Raw genomic sequence first — 20,971 nt, forward strand, 5'->3', positions numbered from 1 at the left:
ATGTTTAAATGTATCCCTTATAAGAACTATCGACAGCGATATAAACTATAGACTATAGACAGTAGTGTCATTTTTTTCCTAATATTCTAAAATTCACATTTAATTCATATAATCGTCATTGATTTTATGTATATATATATAAGATTCTGTGTAAATATAGCTGTCATTACCATCACACAATTCACAATTTCAAAACTACACACCAACTTCTACAAACCTCAAACTTCCAAAATCAAATATTTTTGTTTTGTCAGAATCACACTTTGGCCTCAGATGAGACACAGACCTGACAAATACACAGGCTACTTCACATTCAAAACGTTGCAAAAAGCTCCTTTTTGGAAGCAGGAATCATTTTGCACGTCAATGTCTATTACAGTATACAACATAAAAAGATGGGGGCAGATACAGTGAAATTCATCAATAAGCTTTAAGAAAAGTTGACTTTCATTACAGTACTGTAGATGAGCAATAGAAAAGAAAAGCTCAAATGCAAAAGAACTGAATATGAACACACAATACAGTGTACTGTTAATTACTGTACCGTAAAAAAAAAAAAATTGCCAAATGGCATTACAGTATTGGTAATGACCTCATTTGCCATAGCAGTTTCTTAGTCTTCTGACAAAAGACCTTTTCTACCTCCCCTTAACAGTCGTCTCTCAGTTCTGCAAAACTACAGTACATGTAAGAAGCACTTGGCTACAAATCAATTCAATAATAAATGTGCTACACTATTCACAGGACTCTGAATAGTGAAAATTCTCTCATCTAAAGTATTGTATCTCATCTACTATACTGTAATTGTACTGTATGTGTAGGCCTAAGTAGTATAAAAACCATGAGCCTGTAGGCCAACTTCTAAGGTACTCTAAAGGTACTCTTCTACTAAGAATACATTTGTTTGAAAAAAAAAAGTTATTATTTGAGAATTTAAGTTCACAAACAACCAATTTAACTTTATCTGAATATATTATTGAATAATTCCAAGCTAAATAATGATCTGTATTAGCAAGTACAAGGCTATATATGTGATTGATGTTATAACATAGATTAAACATGCATTTGAAGTTTCATTTTTCAAGCGGTCAGAAATGTTCCTAATGTAAGAATCACACAAATACGTAATGCACAGTGCGTTTATAGCTGACTGCATTTACTCACATTCATGTGAAGGAATATGGAGTCATCCGCCATCTTCTGGTGGAAGGCAAAACTGCAGGAAGTTCAGGAAAGTCAAAAATCACAAATTCGATTTAGAACTGTGAATTAACAACAAACAAATAGACATCTGCCTGTTGTATTTATATTAAAGGTTGTTTGGTTAGTTACCAGATGAAAAATGCCCCCAAACCCCCTCTAAAACCAGCCAATATCATCAGCCTAAAACCAACAAGACCAAGGAACCACCGCAGGCTGGTTTAAGAATTTTTATTTTCCAGTATATTTTGATGTATGTCATACTTACATACTTGATGTATGTTTTGATTTTACTTTTAATCGTCGTTTTCTGTCCTTTTACCTTCGTTACGGTTAGGGTTATACTCTATAATTCTACATTATAACAGAACAATCTGTATAATAATTCAAGCACATTTGAACGCGAAATAGTTCTGTCAAGCGTGTTGACTATATATAAGATTCTGTGTAAATATAGCTGTCATTACCATCACACAATTCACAATTTCAAAACTACACACCAACTTCTACAAACCTCAAACTTCCAAAATCAAATATTTTTGTTTTGTCAGAATCACACTTTGGCCTCAGATGAGACACAGACCTGACAAATACACAGGCTACTTCACATTCAAAACGTTGCAAAAAGCTCCTTTTTGGAAGCAGGAATCATTTTGCACGTCAATGTCTATTACAGTATACAACATAAAAAGATGGGGGCAGATACAGTGAAATTCATCAATAAGCTTTAAGAAAAGTTGACTTTCATTACAGTACTGTAGATGAGCAATAGAAAAGAAAAGCTCAAATGCAAAAGAACTGAATATGAACACACAATACAGTGTACTGTTAATTACTGTACCGTAAAAAAAAAAAGCACGTCAATTGCCAAATGGCATTACAGTATTGGTAATGACCTCATTTGCCATAGCAGTTTCTTAGTCTTCTGACAAAAGGCCTTTTCTACCTCCCCTTAACAGTCGTCTCTCAGTTCTGCAAAACTACAGTACATGTAAGAAGCACTTGGCTACAAATCAATTCAATAATAAATGTGCTACACTATTCACAGGACTCTGAATAGTGAAAATTCTCTCATCTAAAGTATTGTATCTCATCTACTATACTGTAATTGTACTGTATGTGTAGGCCTAAGTAGTATAAAAACCATGAGCCTGTAGGCCAACTTCTAAGGTACTCTAAAGGTACTCTTCTACTAAGAATACATTTGTTTGAAAAAAAAAAGTTATTATTTGAGAATTTAAGTTCACAAACAACCAATTTAACTTTATCTGAATATATTATTGAATAATTCCAAGCTAAATAATGATCTGTATTAGCAAGTACAAGGCTATATATGTGATTGATGTTATAACATAGATTAAACATGCATTTGAAGTTTCATTTTTCAAGCGGTCAGAAATGTTCCTAATGTAAGAATCACACAAATACGTAATGCACAGTGCGTTTATAGCTGACTGCATTTACTCACATTCATGTGAAGGAATATGGAGTCATCCGCCATCTTCTGGTGGAAGGCAAAACTGCAGGAAGTTCAGGAAAGTCAAAAATCACAAATTCGATTTAGAACTGTGAATTAACAACAAACAAATAGACATCTGCCTGTTGTATTTATATTAAAGGTTGTTTGGTTAGTTACCAGATGAAAAATGCCCCCAAACCCCCTCTAAAACCAGCCAATATCATCAGCCTAAAACCAACAAGACCAAGGAACCACCGCAGGCTGGTTTAAGAATTTTTATTTTCCAGTATATTTTGATGTATGTCATACTTACATACTTGATGTATGTTTTGATTTTACTTTTAATCGTCGTTTTCTGTCCTTTTACCTTCGTTACGGTTAGGGTTATACTCTATAATTCTACATTATAACAGAACAATCTGTATAATAATTCAAGCACATTTGAACGCGAAATAGTTCTGTCAAGCGTGTTGACTTTTGTCTCAGGACGATATTTGAATTGCGTGCTTTGAGTTTTGTCCCTTCGTGGCATCCGTATCAACTTGATTAATCCAAGATGGCGGCCACCGCAGTTGGAAACGTGAGTTGTTTTTTTACCTTAAAAAATGTCCTTGATTGAACCTAAACATAGATGTATTGTGATGTAACTGGTATATTATAGTGTTATTATCATGTTGTCATGGAATCGTTTCTTATTTCGCTGATAAATGACAAGATATGATGAAATTGTACTTTGGCTAACCTGATCGTCTTTATGGTCTGCGAAACACTTAACTGATGTAGTTGTCTTTTGCAGGATCTTATTGACAATGACCTTCCCACTGCCGTGCATCTACTCAACAGTCTCACAGAACAGGTTTGTAAAGTCACAGAGCCTGAATATTTTGCTTTAGATGTTATTTTGAGCACAGCATCACAGTTGGCTATAATACAATGATATGGGAAGATGTGATGGTGATTGACACCGTCTTATTTTCAGGTTGCTTCAGTAACAAGTCATGTTCGGGACCTGATAAAGAAAGTCAGAGAGAAAGCTTATCAGACTTCTAAGGTAGAACTATTATTTTATATTACTTGCGTAACATAGATATTGAATACACTCACAATCATCAAAAATGTTTATGACATATCTTTTCCTTTTCGCTGTAGGGTTTATCTTTTTTGGACTTGAGATATCATATGTTACTGTTTTACCTTCAAGACATCACTCATCTGATTAGTTTGAAGACAGAAGGAGAAAGTCTGAAGGACAACAGTGCCATCCACAGGCTGGTCACCATTAGGACGGTACGACACAAACCTCATAAGCCACATACCACATTCAGAAATGAATTTGGAATAGATTTTCAGGGGCATCATTCCCTTAACAAAACAAAGTGGGTCATCCATTTTTGTCTCTGTTTTCCCTCTTTGTCTTTGTTGTACAGGTTTTAGAGAAGATGCGTCCCCTAGATCAAAAGCTGAAGTATCAGATTGATAAATTAGTACGGACAGCAGTAACAGGCAGCCTTGGTAAATATTTCATTCTTACACTTTTTTTGTCATCAAGTGCACATGTTAAGAACACTCAGTTTGCTGACTTGATTGATGGCGCTTTCTCCAGCTGAGAATGACCCTCTACACCTTCGGCCTAACCCTCAGAATCTGGTCAGCAAGGTAAAGCTCTAGTTATGTAATATAAGATATATTAATAGTTTATGTGTGCATTAATTTGTACAGGTATGTATGTTTGTGTATGTATATATGTTGAAAGCTAAATTCTTTCTTTAAAATTATTTAATTTGATTGTTTAAGCGCACATAGTTTACCTCAAAATTGCTGCATTTCTTCCACACATAGCTAAGTGAATCTGAGAACTCCGATGATGAGGGCGAAGGAGGAAAATCAAAGGGGCTAAAAGAGCCCTCAGCCAGCAGGAAATACGTACCTCCTCGAATTGCTCCAATGCATTATGGCAAGTCTTTTGATTTTGTAGCAGTTCACTTTGGTTATTTCAATTTAGGATTCAGGTGTAGTGACATATAATTATATTGATAGTTAATACTCATCCCAAACCCTCCCCTGTCCATACACAGACGGAGACATGACAGAAGCAGACCGGCAGAAGGAGCAGATCGATAAACAGAAGAGAGCGGCACTCCGCAGCTCTGTGATCCAGGAGCTCCGGCAGCAATACAGTGATGCTCCCGAGGAGATCAGAGACCGCAGAGACTTCCAGACCGAACGGGAAAGCAGAGAGGAGCTGAACAGGTACGTGATATGGAGGTTTATGGAATTATTAAATTCTAGATACTCTAGTTTCAGGTTGTAGATTACATTAAATACAGTGGATTATTCAGTAAATGTTTCTTTTTCCCTAATAATTTTGGAAAAAATGTCATAAAAGGAAAAACTATGAGGAGTCCATGTTGGTGCGTCTCAGTACGCCACGTGAGCAGAGACTCGGGAAAAGAGGAATGGTGGGAATGACGTCACAGCTGAGTAACATCACACGATTCAGTGACATCACCGCTCTGACAGGGGGAGAAGCACAGGTGAGCTGGCCAATGGCATCACGGGTAGTTTTACATATGCTTTAGAAGTTCCAGTTACCATTGTAGTGAGTTTTTGTATTGCATTTCTGTAACAGGTAGAATGCACTCTTTTTTATTTTTATTTTTTTAAGTTGATCTTTTCTGAGTGCATTTTCTCTTTTGATAGGATACTGATAATCCAAAACCCAAGAAAAAGAAGAAAATTATCAAGAAAGGCAAAAAGAAAGGCACGTATTTGTTTTGTATGTTATGTGAGTGCTTTCAAAAAATACAAGTGTCCAGTGTTGTATATTAATAGATATTTTATCTTTGCAGTTGTCAGGAAGCACAAGTAAACCACTGATGCCAAGGAGACGGTTTAAGCTGAATTTCAACAAAATTATTCTTTTCATGTCTAAATAAATCTTTCTTTGAGACATTTTTTTCCCCTTCCATGAACATGAGTGTGGAGCCTTGTGTAAAAAAAGTTAATCTCAGTGCCAATCTGACTAGGCAAGGCAAGTTTATTTCTATAGCACTTTTCATACACAATGGTAATTCAAAGTGCTTTACATAAAATGATTTAAAATAATCATATAAATAATCACAATAATAAAAGCAAGGAATTACATTTTAAAATGATTTAAAATAAAATGAAAACAGTTAAAAATAGAAAATGATACCTACAATACGGTGCAATCAGTTCGGACGTAGCACAGTACTTTCAGTAAAAGCACAACTAAACAGATGTGTTTTGATTCTGGATTTAAATATGTCTACTGATTTAGCACATCTGATTTCTTCTGGAAGCTGGTTTCAATTGCGGGTGGCATAATAACTAAAAGCAGACTCCCCCTTGTTTTGAGTGAACCCTTAGTATTTCTAACAGACTTGATCTGAGTGGTCTGTTAGGCTTAAATTCAGTGAGCATATCTGCAATGTATTGAGTTCCTAGGCCATTGAGTGATTTATAAATGAGTAATAATACTTTAAAATCAATCCTAAATGTAACTGAAAGCCAGTGTGAAGACCCGAGGACTGGTGTGATATGCTCAGATTTTCTGGTTCTAGTCTACCTTGATTTGCATATCTGTTTCTAATAAAATAAGGTGACTGAGTGGCATGCTTATTTTTTCCCCCAAGTGTATTCAGTGGTAAAACATTCTTGTAAAAGAATGCACTCTTTTTTATTTTTATTTTTTTAAGTTGATCTTTTCTGAGTGCATTTTCTCTTTTGATAGGATACTGATAATCCAAAACCCAAGAAAAAGAAGAAAATTATCAAGAAAGGCAAAAAGAAAGGCACGTATTTGTTTTGTATGTTATGTGAGTGCTTTCAAAAAATACAAGTGTCCAGTGTTGTATATTAATAGATATTTTATCTTTGCAGTTGTCAGGAAGCACAAGTAAACCACTGATGCCAAGGTTTAAGCTGAATTTCAACAAAATTATTCTTTTCATGTCTAAATAAATCTTTCTTTGAGACATTTTTTCCCCTTCCATGAGCATGAGTGTGGAGCCTTGTGTAAAAAAAGTTAATCTCAGTGCCAATCTGACTAGGCAAGGCAAGTTTATTTCTATAGCACTTTTCATACACAATGGTAATTCAAAGTGCTTTACATAAAATGATTTAAAATAATCATATAAATAATCACAATAATAAAAGCAAGGAATTACATTTTAAAATGATTTAAAATAAAATGAAAACAGTTAAAAATAGAAAATGATACCTACAATACGGTGCAATCAGTTCGGACGTAGCACAGTACTTTCAGTAAAAGCACAACTAAACAGATGTGTTTTGATTCTGGATTTAAATATGTCTACTGATTTAGCACATCTGATTTCTTCTGGAAGCTGGTTTCAATTGCGGGTGGCATAATAACTAAAAGCAGACTCCCCCTTGTTTTGAGTGAACCCTTAGTATTTCTAACAGACTTGATCTGAGTGGTCTGTTAGGCTTAAATTCAGTGAGCATATCTGCAATGTATTGAGTTCCTAGGCCATTGAGTGATTTATAAATGAGTAATAATACTTTAAAATCAATCCTAAATGTAACTGAAAGCCAGTGTAAAGACCCGAGGACTGGTGTGATATGCTCAGATTTTCTGGTTCTAGTCTACCTTGATTTGCATATCTGTTTCTAATAAAATAAGGTGACTGAGTGGCATGCTTATTTTTTCCCCCAAGTGTATTCAGTGGTAAAACATTCTTGTAAAAGTGGTAATGAGGAGCTTAACATGGTTACACTAATTTCAGCCATTTCATATTTAATCAATTGGATCTATTTTGATCATTATGCTTAATCTGGTAAAAAAAAAATGCTCCAATTCAAGACCATTAATGTTGAAATAAATGAAGACAAACTAAAATGATCATGATTCATGATTTAGTCAGGAGTTAAAACATTTATGTTTTTATCCCAGGTAGAGCCTGCATCCATTACAATAGCTGTTACTTGTATCTGGTGTTTTTAATGGTTTTTGTTTTATTCAGATCATAATATTGCTACAGTAAATGTAGCAAACCTAAACAACCCACGGATTCCATATATATATATATATTTTTTTTTTAAAGTATATTCCTTTCAGTAAAGCATGGTGGCCTGTGACAAGCCAGAAAAAAAAATTCTATTGATATGTTAAAACTACAGAATAAGGGTTTTAAAGTTGAGGGATGACCTCAAAATCAGGACATCAGAACTGGATTTGTTTGATGTTTATTGTAATGGACAGGGTCTCAATCTAATAGGTGTGCTGTATAACATTACAAAACTTACAAATTTGAATTCAAGACGAAGGGACATATTATCAAGGACATGCAGTGGATAGAAAAAGACCAAGATAAGTCATTTCAGAACTTTTTCCACCTTTAATGTGACCTGTACAACGCAATTGAGAAACAACCTGTAATCTTTTTTTTTTATTTAAAAATAAAAAAAACTAGAATAATGTGTGCACACCCTCTTATAACTGGGGATGTGGCTGTGTTCAGAATTAAGCAATCCCATTCAAATTCGTTAAATAGGAGTCAGTAGACACCTGACATCATTTAAAATACCCCTGATTAACCCCAAATAAAGTTCAGCTGTTCTAGTAGGCTTTTCCTGACATTTTCTTTAGAAAATAAGGCGCAACAGTGACATTACCAAGGACTGGACGTCCCTCCAAAATTGATGAAAAGATGAGAAAACTGGTCAGGGAGGCTGCCAAGAGGCCTACAGCAACATTACAAGACCTGCAGGAATTTCTGGCAAGTACTGACTGTGTAGTACATGTGACAACAATCTCCCGTATTCATGTCTGGGCTATGGGGTAGGGTGGCAAGATGGAAGCTTTTTCTTATGAAGGAAGTCATCCAAGTCCGGCTAAATTTAGCAAAAACCCATTTGAAGTCTCCCCAAAAGCATGTGGGAAAATATGTTATGGTCTGATGGAACCAAGGTTTACATTTTCGCCCATAATTCCAAAAGGTATGTTTGGCGCAAAAACAACACGGCACATAACCAAAAGAACACCATACCCACATTGAAGCATGGTGGTGGCAGCATAATACTTTGGGGCTGTGTTTCTTCAGCTGGAACTGGGGCCTTAATCAAGGTGCAGGGAATTACGAACAGTTCCAAATATCAGTCAATATTGGCACAAAACCTTGAGGCTTCTTAGAGAAATCTGAAGAGGAACTCAAAAACCCAAAGCATACATCCAAATCAACACAACAACGGCTTCACCAGAAGAAGATTAAAGTTTTGGAATTGCCCAGACCTGAAAAAAAAAGAGATATGAATAATTATCTGGCTTTTGCTATTTATCAGAATTCTCATCGAGATATTTTTAATTATCTGATTTTGTGTTTCATTTTTATCATTCATGGGATTTTAAGTACAACTAAAGCATGGGCATTTTTTGGGTCCCTGGAACATATTTCAGGTTGGAATGAGTAAAAAACTTTGTACGTTAAGTTGCCACGAAAGCACCAAAAGCATAATGGTGGGTTTAGAATGAGTGGCCTGTTTGGCCAAACCACTTGATAGTTCCCATACTTGACCAAATAAGTTTCCAAAATTTAGTTTGGTTGTTTGTGCTTACTTGATTAGGATTTTAACCATTTAGGTTTTATTCCTATTTTACAATTTTTACAGAACCATGGGAACCTCGTATAGAAGACACAGAAATTATGTAGTGGAGCAAACATTACACAATGCCCCCAAAGAAAGACCAATCAAACACTTCAAGTACTTTTTACACAATGTCTTTTATTTTTTTTCTAATTACAGACTCATGGGTTAAAAATAAAATAAAAAAGGAAAACATCTTTTCTCTTTTCGTCCATACCCACTCCCCCATCTGAAAGGAAAACGAACAGAAACGAGAAACCCCTCTCCACACAAACCCTCCCTCCCCCCGAAATAAAAGCTCCGAAGCCCTCCTTGAGTAACCGATACCTGTAGCCCACGCGTTAGTGCTCCATCGTGCCCTAACTGCACTGTGCACTGAGAAAGACAAGGCTCTAGAAGAACCCTCCTCTTCAACCTCTTTCTGGTCCTGCCTCTCTCACTCACAATTTAAGCAGCCATTGCTCTATCATGGCTCTGCCTTCATGATATATAAATTTGTGGTGGATGTGTGCGGTGTATGCGGTGTGTCTGTATGTCTGTGTTAACATGGGCCTGGTGCATCTCAGTATATTCATGTTGTTAAAGCTCAGCGCTTGTTATTGTAATAAATGCCTCCCGCAGTGGGCCGGTGGTCGCCCTGTCCACCTCCCCCGCCCCCCCACATGGAGAGGATGGGGTGAGTGTGCATAGCGGGAGCAGAAAGAGACAGAGACGCCGCCGAGACTGTAGGGGGTGCCGCAGCCACGGGAGGAGGGGTAGTCAGCCTCCACTGGTCCTGAAACCTGAAACGACAAGAAGTGGTCTAATATACAAAGAGAGAGAGAGAGAGAGCATGAGAGACAGAAGGGGGGGTGGGGGGTGGCAGAGAAGCAGCACAGGAACAGGGAAATAATGGTCGGGAATGGCATATGGCAGCGCGAGACAAAAAAATTACTTTTTAAAACACAAAAGAAAAGATCTCAGAGCTCAGGCCATGCCATCTTACAAAAGTCGTATGGTGTGGAAGATGGTTCAAGAACAGTAAAAGGTAAAAACAACGCCGAACTCTCAACCACTGTCGGAATAACACAGGTGGAGGAAGTAATCCGAGTGAGGGATGAACAGGAAAGAAACCAATGCTGGAGGGTAAAGGGATTCCAGAGAGCACAAACAAATAAGAGAATATGATCTCAAATAGCACAACTTTGTGAAAACAACAACATTCTTGCTATTAAATTGTTCACATATTCACATTACAATCATTAAAAAAAAAGAAAAGTTAACATTTTTTTTCCTTTTCTGTTTGCCTTTGAGTGCAAACATAAGAGGGGCTGTTTGGTGAGAGAAAAATCACAGCCAGACAAAAGGACACACATCTGCAGCCTGAGATTACATCTTCTCAAATTTAAACAAATGCCACCAAATCTCCCCAACGGCCATATTGTACCTTACCAGGGCGATCGCAACACCTCCTCACACGCACGCGCACACACAATCGCACACTGCGGCCAGTCAGTCTGTCTTTCCAGGAGATGCTCTTTTCTTTTTTTTTTTTTTTTTCCTTTTTTTTCTTTTTTTTTTTTTTTTTTTTTTTTAAATATCCGACCGAACTACAAACTTTCCAGTGATGTCTGTGAGAAAGGTATATTCACTCGACAAGCTCACGCATCTGCGCCGCAGCACGCTCAATCCACTCAGCGTGCTTTGCTCATCAGCTCGTGCACATCAGCTATACAGTCAATACTGAATGTTTAACATTATTTTTTCTTCTTTTTTTCTTCCTTTTTTGAGAGGGGTCTTTTTTTTCTTTTCTATAGGGATACGGGATGATAGTAAGGGGGGATTTCATAGGGGGGGTGGGGAGGTATTAGTAGGGGGAGTACCACGATGTTGTTCGCCCTCGGCCCCTGGAAAAGAGAGAGAAAAAGAGGGTGAGTTCTTTTTTTGTGGTTGGATTAAGACGACGGACACCAATTCAAATTTTTGGGGGTGTAAGTGTTTGTATGTCAGTAATATGCATTTTAAAGGGCCTTATCGTTTGAGGACAAGGTGAACATTTATTTATGCACTCATGTTTCAGGTATACACATTAATTCAAAAAATGAAATGCAATGTATACCCCTCTTCTTCTGATAACAAGTTTTAATTAGTGATTAATGCAACCATGTATAAAGAGTCCAGTAAATGTTTTTTAATACAAAGGGAAGCTGAGGAAGATTATCCAACAGCAGAATGTGTGTTTGTTATATTCAGGCTTTAGAAATAGTCTAGTGTCCAGTGTAGGGGACAGTGAAAGCACGCTCTCCCTCTTTCTCTCTCTCTGAACAGGGCGGCTCCTGTGGTCTCTGTAAAGGAGAGATCCTGGGGAAATGAACCCTCCAACACATGCACACAGTTACAGTCAGCGACACACAGCTCTACACATATGGAATGGGCCACACACACACGCTCACTCATATACAGCAATAAATGCAGGGGCATCCATTCAGGCAGCCAGAGATGCCCTTCATTCACACAAACCCCCTCAAAGAACAGCCTGTGCACTTTAGGGCACAGAATTATCTGTGTTATCGGTTGGATACTAAAACGGTCAATATCAGGCTGCAGGAATGAACCCTCCATTCTGGAAGTGAACATTATTAATCATGCGAGGGGGTGAAAATTAACTAAAATGGGCTTTTCTGAACCAAACTTGCCTGAGTTCAAACACACACTTGCCTTCAAGTTAATCAGAGCTGAGCTTGACATCCAGCTACATACTCAACCTAGTTTATCTTGTTTTACAGTCTAATCCCATTGGCTAACTGTAAAAATGTGCAATCATATAATGACCTACTTAATATCAAATATATTTCAAATCTGGATATAAACTTGGGTGTGGGATAAAATATTTAAACCCATCAAAAACCTTTTACAGGGCAATAACTCAAGCTCCACTCCAAAACCACTGGATGCAACAAATGCCTCGTTTATAATGGGTTTTAATGTTTTGGTCTCTCCGGGATAGGGCATCACAGTATGTTAAGGGGCGTAACATATCCGTCACACGCTTGAGGTATTCGGCCAATCCCAACGCACTAGATAGCTGGCCAATCAGAGAACACCTCGCTTTTCAGACCGATGAGCTTTGTAAAAATCGACGCGTTTCAGAAAGGCGGGGCACAGAGGAGAAACAATAATGTACAGTATGTGGAAAATAATGTGTTTTTTGAAACTTAAACCGCATAAACATTTTATTACACCAAATGATGTTCTTTTTTAGCAATGTCATATAACCCCTTTAAAAATTCACCGTGTAAGCAGCTCACTCTGTTTTGAGACACAATTCAGAAATTCTTCACATTGGGAAGCAGACTGACTTCCAAACCTCTGGTGAGTGCGAAGGCTCATTCCATGCTCAGAATCTGACACTGCAGGAGGGAAATGGACAGCGATGATGACAATGGCTGTGCATGTGTGTTTGATGGTTTGTAATTCTTCCTCAGTTTTCCTTTTAACATGACGACACACAGGAGTTTGTACAGAGAGTGCAGGCTGCAAATAAGAGTGGTGCGGTTCCTTCTCTCCTCACACCTAGAGGCTTTAAAGAGGGGCATGCATGCATACAGAAGACTGTTGTACAATTACAGATCATCACAGAATGTAAAAATAAATAAATAAATAAATAAAAAAACAATAACCTGTGTGTGAACATGAATTTCATATTCTGATACATTTTTCTTCTGAAACATTTTTCCAGAAATGTTTTGCATGACAAGATGGGATAAATAAAATATAACAAAATGAAGCATCAACATTTAGAAACACTTATTTTGGATTGTCCCGTCGCCCCCACCCCCGATGCACACACTTTCACAGCAGCACTCTCTGTCAGGATGGAGCCTGTGTGTCAGTCACTGTCAAACGTGCAAGGTTGGCATGGAGCTCACCTGAAGGCCCGTCCTCTGCCTCTGGGAGGTGTGTAGCCACTGTAGTAGCGCGCACGGGATGAGAAGTTTCCTCCTCCCCGTGAGCGGAAGCGGGCCCGAGGAAAACCGCGGTCTGTGGTGCTAATGCCAGGACGATTTGTTCTCTTGGCCCCAACCTGTAAGAACAGTTGGGAAATTTATGATTACAATTTTAAAAGACTGCAAGAAATTCCGAAATATGTATTTTTTACAAACCCTAAAAAAACAACTTTATAAGGGGTAAAAAAAAGAACTTATATGACTGAAGTGTTTGTCAATGCTTCAAAGCATATCTGCTGCATTTTTACACATTTTTTTGTTGCTAAAACTGAATTAAAAATTTTATGTTGACTTCAAAAGTCAAATCAATTTATTATCAGTATTAGTTAGCAAGCTTGTAATGCCTCATCTCACCTTAATCTGCCTTCCTCTGAATAAAGACTCATCCAGTGCCATAGCGGTCCTAACAGACTCCTTGTCTGCGAACTCTATATATGCAAACCTGAAACATGAAGAGGGCAAATGTGACCCTGGACCACAAAACCAGTTTTAAGGCTTGTTCACACCGGAACTAATATCATGCCAACTAATTATCGCCGACGTTTAACGCCTTGTGACTAAACAATGGGCGCCAATGTGAGTGTGCACACCGACGCAAGGCGTAAAAGCGTCATTTTTTAAAAACCGCCTCGGGCTCGTCTTTTTGGTTTGACGCGCTGCGTTAAAAATTGGACAACCAATGAGACTGGCACTTTGGTTCATGTGCCTGGAGCTGCTGAAGTTACAGTAAAACACGACTTGGTGGCACTCGAGCACAAAACGGTCTTGCCGAGCACACATTTATACCTAATGACGAAGAGAAAGTAAGTAGACCAAGAAGATGCATCGAGGCAAGATGAATGTAGCTGCTGGTCTCATTGGTGTCTGAACACAAAAGGCTTTATGACCAACTCGACAGCGACTACAAAAATCTCGATAAGAGGGAGTTGTTACAGAGAGGAATCGCAGATCAAATAGGATTCGATGTGTACCGGGGTATTTCTGTTTTTCATTAAGTGCCATCTAATGTCAGGGAGTGAATTTGCACGTTCACTCGGCTCATAGCCAACGAAAATCGCTTGGGTATGAACACAAAAGACACATCGAAAAACATCGGCGATAATCGTCCCCGTGTGTATGAGGCTTTAAGTCGCTTAGGTATATTTTTAGCAATAGCCACAATATAATTTTGTAAATGTCAAAATTATCGATTTTTTTTAATGCCGAAAATCATTAGGATATTAAGTAAAGATCCCGTTACATGAAGATATTTTGTAAATTTCTTACAGTAAATATACCAAAACTTAATTTTTGATTAGTAATATGCATTGCTAAGAACTTCATTTGGACAACTTTAAAGGCGATTTTCTCAATATTTTGTTTTTTTGCACCCTCATATTTTTTACAAACCCTAAAAAAACAACTTTATAAGGGGTAAAAAAAGAACTTATATGACTGAAGTGTTTGTCAATGCTTCAAAGCATATCTGCTGCATTTTTACACATTTTGTTGTTGCTAAAACTGAATTAAAAATTTTATGTTGACTTCAAAAGTCAAATCAATTTATTATCAGTATTAGTTAGCAAGCTTGTAATGCCTCATCTCACCTTAATCTGCCTTCCTCTGAATAAAGACTCATCCAGTGCCATAGCGGTCCTAACAGACTCCTTGTCTGCGAACTCTATATATGCAAACCTGAAACATGAAGAGGGCAAATGTGACCCTGGACCACAAAACCAGTTTTAAGGCTTGTTCACACCGGAACTAATATCATGCCAACTAATTATCGCCGACGTTTAACGCCTCGTGACTAAACAATGGGCGCCAATGTGAGTGTGCACACCGACGCAAGGCGTAAAAGCGTCATTTTTTAAAAACCGCCTCGGGCTCGTCTTTTTGGTTTGACGCGCTGCGTTAAAAATTGGACAACCAATGAGACTGGCACTTTGGTTCATGTGCCTGGAGCTGCTGAAGTTACAGTAAAACACGACTTGGTGGCACTCGAGCACAAAACGGTCTTGCCGAGCACACATTTATACCTAATGACGAAGAGAAAGTAAGTAGACCAAGAAGATGCATCGAGGCAAGATGAATGTAGCTGCTGGTCTCATTGGTGTCTGAACACAAAAGGCTTTATGACCAACTCGACAGCGACTACAAAAATCTCGATAAGAGGGAGTTGTTACAGAGAGGAATCGCAGATCAAATAGGATTCGATGTGTACCGGGGTATTTCTGTTTTTCATTAAGTGCCATCTAATGTCAGGGAGTGAATTTGCACGTTCACTCGGCTCATAGCCAACGAAAATCGCTTGGGTATGAACACAAAAGACACATCGAAAAACATCGGCGATAATCGTCCCCGTGTGTATGAGGCTTTAAGTCGCTTAGGTATATTTTTAGCAATAGCCACAATATAATTTTGTAAATGTCAAAATTATCGATTTTTTTTAATGCCGAAAATCATTAGGATATTAAGTAAAGATCCCGTTACATGAAGATATTTTGTAAATTTCTTACAGTAAATATACCAAAACTTAATTTTTGATTAGTAATATGCATTGCTAAGAACTTCATTTGGACAACTTTAAAGGCGATTTTCTCAATATTTTGTTTTTTTGCACCCTCAGATTCCAGATTTTCAAATAGTTGTATCTAGGCCAAATATTGTCTTATCCTAACAAACCATACATCAATGGAAAGCAGTGTTTCCCCTAGGTTTACGGCTTTTTTTTTTCTGGACTCCTTTTTAATGGTTAAATTACATTTTATTAATCAAAAAGCATGTCTAATTAATTAAAATCATGAAACAAACAATTTAACATCAATTTATTAAAAGTTTAACAAATATTACGTTTAGGGCCCTATGAAATGTTTTATTTGTCCAACCTTATGTTTTATTGTAACCAAATTCTGTTTTAGCATGTCTAATTTGAAAGCATAAAACAAGTTTAATTTATTCTTACAATAGCCTTATGAATTTTTTGCTCAGAAATTCTGTGTTGTGCATTTACATTTTGTTTTAAGGCATAAAACATTCATTTAATATATCTTTTAAGTAATGAAAATTAAACAAATTTTTTTTTTTGGAAAATAAAGGTACTTTAATATTACAATTAAAACATTGAAGAAATATTGAATGCTTATTCCTTAAAAATAAGGTTTTAATAATTTTAGTAGTAGTAGCAGTCTGTTACGTACATTCTACTCAACAACAGTAATATATTTCTGCCAATGCCCTCAAGTTAAACCGAACTTTTATTTTGACGGGTTGCCGTGAATACCATTACATTTCTGTGTGTGTATGACATGATGATAGTTTTACTATAGTTTACGGGCCGCCCCCCTAAAATAATGGCAGGGGAAACACTGGAAAGCTTATTTATTCATCTTTCAGATGTTGTATAAATCTCAATTTAAAAACTTTTGTGGTCCAGGGTCACAAATGATCAAATGAGGGCAGGTGAAGTCAATTGAAAAGAACAGGAAAGCATACACTGAAACAGCTATGAATTATTTACTGGTGTAAGCATATATATACACACACTGATGCATGCATCAAAAACTAAATATGCATAATGTTAAAAATGTATAAAGATATGAACAGAACACTGTGTTCAAAGAAGCTGTGATTAAAGTTTTGCATCAAAAGTTACCCTATGCAATGTGGCAAAATTTTAATGGGAGCAGCTTGAAAACACTGTGCACCAGAATACCACAACAGCTGAAAAAAGATCTCACACCTCACAGTCTCAAGATCACATATAAACTGTGTAAAACCATGCCACGTAACAAAAGGCCTGTGCCTACAGATGTGCATACAGTGGCCCATTCAAAAAGATAAACAATTATGTTCATATCAATTCTGACGAGAAAAGTTATTTTAAGGTTTAAAATAATAAGAAATTAAGTGTGCTTTATTAAACAAAAATTATTTACTAGTACCACTGCCAATATGCCTTGAATTTCAGAATATTTGTGTATTTCTTCAATGGCTACTGTTCAGTTTGTGGGTTGAGGTGATGCATCAGTGCCTCCTCTAAACATACGGTGCCTACCCAGAGCAGATGCTGCACGACGGAGAACAAGAAAATAAGATGGCAAAGAAAAAGACGAATGTCAAAGATAAGCAAGTGGAGGTTAAGAGAGAAAAACAAACAGAGGAATGCATGAATTACCCTTTGGGGTGTCCTGTAAACTTGTCACACAAGATGGTGACTCTGTTTACGGAACCACAGCCATGGAAATGCGCCTCCAACTCCTCTGCCGTCGCACCATAATCCACCTGCAAAAGACCAAATCAAATCACTACTTCTAACATGTCATTAAATCAAGCATGCTATGAAAAATATTATGGCATGCGACAAACAATATTATATGCAACATATATGAAAGTAGTATTAAATTTAACAAAATGCATGTAACATTAAATGCAACAAAATACATAAATACAGCTCGTAAACAAGAAGGAGTGAGAATAATTGCCCATACATTTCCAACATAAATAGATCTCCCATCTGCTTCCATCTTCTCTTCAATGGACATAATGACAGGGCCAGCTGCAAAGAGAAAACAGTATTGCCATGCAACTCTCATCCATCGCCATATGCAAGCATGTGATTTAGCACAGAAACCATTGTCTGCAAGTTTACTGCATAGCTTCACGGCTGAAATCTAGGTTACGTTCAGTTTCTAGTCATATCTCAATTGACCTCAAATGGTCCAGTACTAGTTATTCTTCTCCCTCTAATGCAGTCCTATTCATCAGCCCTGTCTGTTCTGCAGTGCTCTCCTTTGAGCTCAATCTTCCCCAGACTTGCCCGTTCACCTCCCTCATTCATTCATTCATTTAGTCTCACTCACCAGGTGGAGGACTGAGATTCATCTGTTTCTCCACCTCGTTCTGTAGCTCCTTCAGTTTCTCTGCCTCCTCCTCCATCTCTCTCACCCGGGCTTTAATTGCCTCCAGCTCCTGAAAAGGCAAAGTAATGCACATATATTAACTTTATCCATCAGAAAGCACAGTATATTAGTCATTTAACAAAACTGGAACTGAACGTTTTGCATAACTACATCCTGAATAAATGATTTTGGTGTCCCTCATCGACAGCCACATTGGATCTATAGTGCATCAATATCATGTGTTGCTGCTAAACCCATTTTGAAACGCACAACCGATTTCTTTCCCAGAATGCACACACATTAGTTATTCTCACCAGTGATCGTGGACACAGCATGCACATGCACTTTCACACGGGATCGTGCACTGAGCTCTTTCAAACCACCATTTATTACTGTCCAGTCAGCAAGACGCCCTAAGCATGATGCCATCCGTGCACGCATTGTTGTGCGCGAGAGAACACACTTTTGGTGTGTTCACACGCACGCACACAAGTTTCAGCAGTGCTGCATTGCAGGGCAGTGGGAGTCGCACTGGATCGCGAGTAAAGTAACCCAGAATGCATGTGATGGCCTCTTTCACGCAATTAAAACAAGATTTTCCATGATACAATCAACAGTGACTAATTATTTAAATACTACAGATCCTCACTGCATGATGAAATAAAGCAGACATGCATTCAGCATGCAAATGCATGACCTACTATAGCTCCAATAATGTTAATGTGCATGTAGAGAAACGCACCAGCCCAGCCCTAATGAACCATCCCCATCACAAAATCACCAACAAATGGTGCAATACATCACGAGCGGCATTTAATCTTTAACGCAAAAAAATTATCACGGTGATACAGATGTGCATTACATACAGTGCGCTTTGCCCACCGACAACTCTGTAGTTTTCCTTAATGTTCCTAATTCGACGCAAACTCTGAAAATAAAAAGCATCTCACGCCTCTTTTTACATGTCACGCATGTCGCATAAAGATTTATTCCATTGCAGAGGCCAAGAACAATCACGCGCAGTTAACGTTACCAACGCGACTTACTTTTGCACCGCACAAATATTACTGATCAGAAAAGAGGCGTGTTTACCGTGAGCCGTCTGCTTCTTTGCGGATGGACCCACACTGCGGCTAATGGCGGCCTGTCCTACCCTCGCCCCTGTCCCTCACATCTCCCGTCTCGCATTTTTGCAATGAAGATTTTTTTCCCCCACTAGGTCGACAGATCTGGCGCAGAGGAACCCAGACCGATGTTGCGCCAACATGGCGGCCAACAGCACGCATGTCACTCACTAATTCTACTGCACTGCGTGAGCCACAATGGCGGACAAACCGACCTGGCAAAACCGGTTTCGCGTTAACATGAGTATTTGTATTTCGTATGAAATTCGCATATTTCTTTTAAATGTGAAGTTGGGGGGAGTTCTCAAGATGAAAACATATACAAAAAATTTAACTAATTATTAAAGCGAGTATAATACGTCCTTCACTCACCGGATCTTCAATAGCGGCCTCTCCCTCGTCTAATCCAGGTTCTTCATCTCCGACGCCTGGGTCTTCAAGTTCTGAGTGTCCCGGGTCTGAGTCCAGCAGAGATTCCTCTGCCAGTCCGTTACCAAACTCCGCCATCGCCTGATTCCCGGTGGTCCGACGCGCCTCGTGGCTGCACTACAGGCCTCGACTCTCACAGGGGGGGAGCGAGAGACGGGCAGGGGAGGGAATAAAAAAAACGGCGGAAAACGCCGCTCACTAAAGTTAAAATGGGGAATAAAAGCCCGCCTCGCTTCTTCTGGAGCACAAACGTGTCCTTTAGCGGAAAAAAAAACAATACTATTTATTCAAATATAAATAGGTTTCAATTCGTCAATATGTCGCACTTACTACTCTATTTACATTAGAAGACAAATTCAAAAAAAGCAAATGTGTATTCTTCGCGAGGGCTCGTGTGTTCCAGAACAGAAATGGAAGCCGTGGGCGGGGATTCTGAACACTGCAGGCGCACCATCGATGGGTGATTGGACAATTCCTCACTTTAGACACGCCCTCTTAACGTATCGAGAACGGTTATTGGTGTTCTCTTGGGATATTTCTCTGCGCTCGCCGCTTAGACTTTACTAACAGCGACTGTGATTGGATAAAAGCAGCGTCAATCACGACTGACAGACTACCTTTAGATCGAAACGGTGTTTGTAGAGGATTATAGCTACTATGCAATGTTGCCATGTCCGCACAATATAATTCACTTTGACACACACACACACACATATATATATATATATACAGTGTTGGGGAAAGTTACTTTTAAAAGTAATGCATTACAATATTGCGTTACTCCATAAAAAAGTAACTAATTACGTTACTTAGTTACTTTTTATGGAAAGTAATGCGTTACGTTACTTTTGCGTTACTTTTTAAATCTGGACAGGGCTTGCTTGTTTGTTTTTAAAATAAAAAGTTTTTTTTGGCAAATATAAAAGCCTTTTCACACCAAAAGTGAAATGAATAAGCCTCAGGCTGAAGGGAAAGTGAATTTATGTCCGTACAGTAGAATGCAGAAGACATTTCAACACACAAAAAAGACACACAAATGTTTGTCTAGAGTAATTTGTGCTTATTAGTACGGTTGAACTACATAAAGGATATTTGTGTTGTTTAACATTTAATTATTGCAGGTTTGCGTCATATTCTGAGTTGCATTATTTTTATTCATTTTGAGGAATACAGAATCTGTGTGTTTGTTTTTTGTGAGTGAGATGAATGAATGCATATTCATATTTATTTTAGAACTACAGTAACATCTGATTTCTCTCAACA

At 38.0% G+C, this 20,971-nt stretch overlaps 2 protein-coding genes across 3 annotated transcripts; one reads left to right on the forward strand and one right to left on the reverse strand.

The window, feature by feature from the left end:
* The first annotated feature begins 3,188 nt into the window (after positions 1-3,188).
* Positions 3,189-5,703, forward strand: ngdn (neuroguidin, EIF4E binding protein). The gene is made up of 11 exons (XM_016286660.1): positions 3,189-3,239; positions 3,456-3,515; positions 3,639-3,710; positions 3,809-3,946; positions 4,087-4,171; positions 4,263-4,315; positions 4,499-4,613; positions 4,735-4,909; positions 5,046-5,193; positions 5,360-5,420; positions 5,509-5,703. The coding sequence occupies exons 1-11, from the start codon at positions 3,216-3,218 to the stop codon at positions 5,526-5,528; spliced, it is 951 nt and encodes a 316-aa protein (XP_016142146.1). The 5' UTR covers positions 3,189-3,215; the 3' UTR covers positions 5,529-5,703.
* Positions 5,704-9,417: 3,714 nt separating this feature from the next.
* LOC107596039 (polyadenylate-binding protein 2-B-like) lies at positions 9,418-20,139 on the reverse strand. 2 transcript variants are annotated; one of them, XM_016286639.1, is made up of 7 exons: positions 19,652-20,139; positions 18,117-18,225; positions 17,745-17,812; positions 17,432-17,538; positions 14,862-14,949; positions 13,198-13,352; positions 9,418-10,071 (listed from the first exon to the last, which is right to left on the reverse strand). In XM_016286639.1, the coding sequence occupies exons 1-7, from the start codon at positions 19,784-19,786 to the stop codon at positions 9,876-9,878; spliced, it is 858 nt and encodes a 285-aa protein (XP_016142125.1). In that variant the 5' UTR covers positions 19,787-20,139; the 3' UTR covers positions 9,418-9,875. The 2 variants fall into 2 exon arrangements, with proteins under 2 accessions (XP_016142125.1, XP_016142126.1); XM_016286640.1 differs by lacking the exon at positions 9,418-10,071 and adding an exon at positions 11,040-11,175.
* Positions 20,140-20,971: the final 832 nt, after the last annotated feature.

Source organism: Sinocyclocheilus grahami, unplaced genomic scaffold (assembly GCF_001515645.1).
Source record: "Sinocyclocheilus grahami isolate Dianchi unplaced genomic scaffold, SAMN03320097.WGS_v1.1 scaffold213.1, whole genome shotgun sequence".
Taxonomy (NCBI): domain Eukaryota; kingdom Metazoa; phylum Chordata; class Actinopteri; order Cypriniformes; family Cyprinidae; genus Sinocyclocheilus; species Sinocyclocheilus grahami.

Excerpts from the sequence above, each read along its gene's own strand:
- ngdn (XM_016286660.1), top strand. The coding sequence starts at position 3,216 with ATGGCGGCCACCGCAGTTGGAAAC. Across the intron at positions 3,947-4,086 it reads GGCTGGTCACCATTAGGACG|GTTTTAGAGAAGATGCGTCC; the intron begins GTACGACACAAA and ends TTTGTTGTACAG. Across the intron at positions 4,614-4,734 it reads AATTGCTCCAATGCATTATG|ACGGAGACATGACAGAAGCA; the intron begins GCAAGTCTTTTG and ends GTCCATACACAG.
- LOC107596039 (XM_016286639.1), bottom strand. The coding sequence starts at position 19,786 with ATGGCGGAGTTTGGTAACGGACTGGCAGAGGAATCTCTGCTGGACTCA. Across the intron at positions 13,353-14,861 it reads TCAGAGGAAGGCAGATTAAG|GTTGGGGCCAAGAGAACAAA; the intron begins GTGAGATGAGGC and ends CTGTTCTTACAG. Across the intron at positions 10,072-13,197 it reads GGCAGAGGACGGGCCTTCAG|GTTTCAGGACCAGTGGAGGC; the intron begins GTGAGCTCCATG and ends TTGTCGTTTCAG.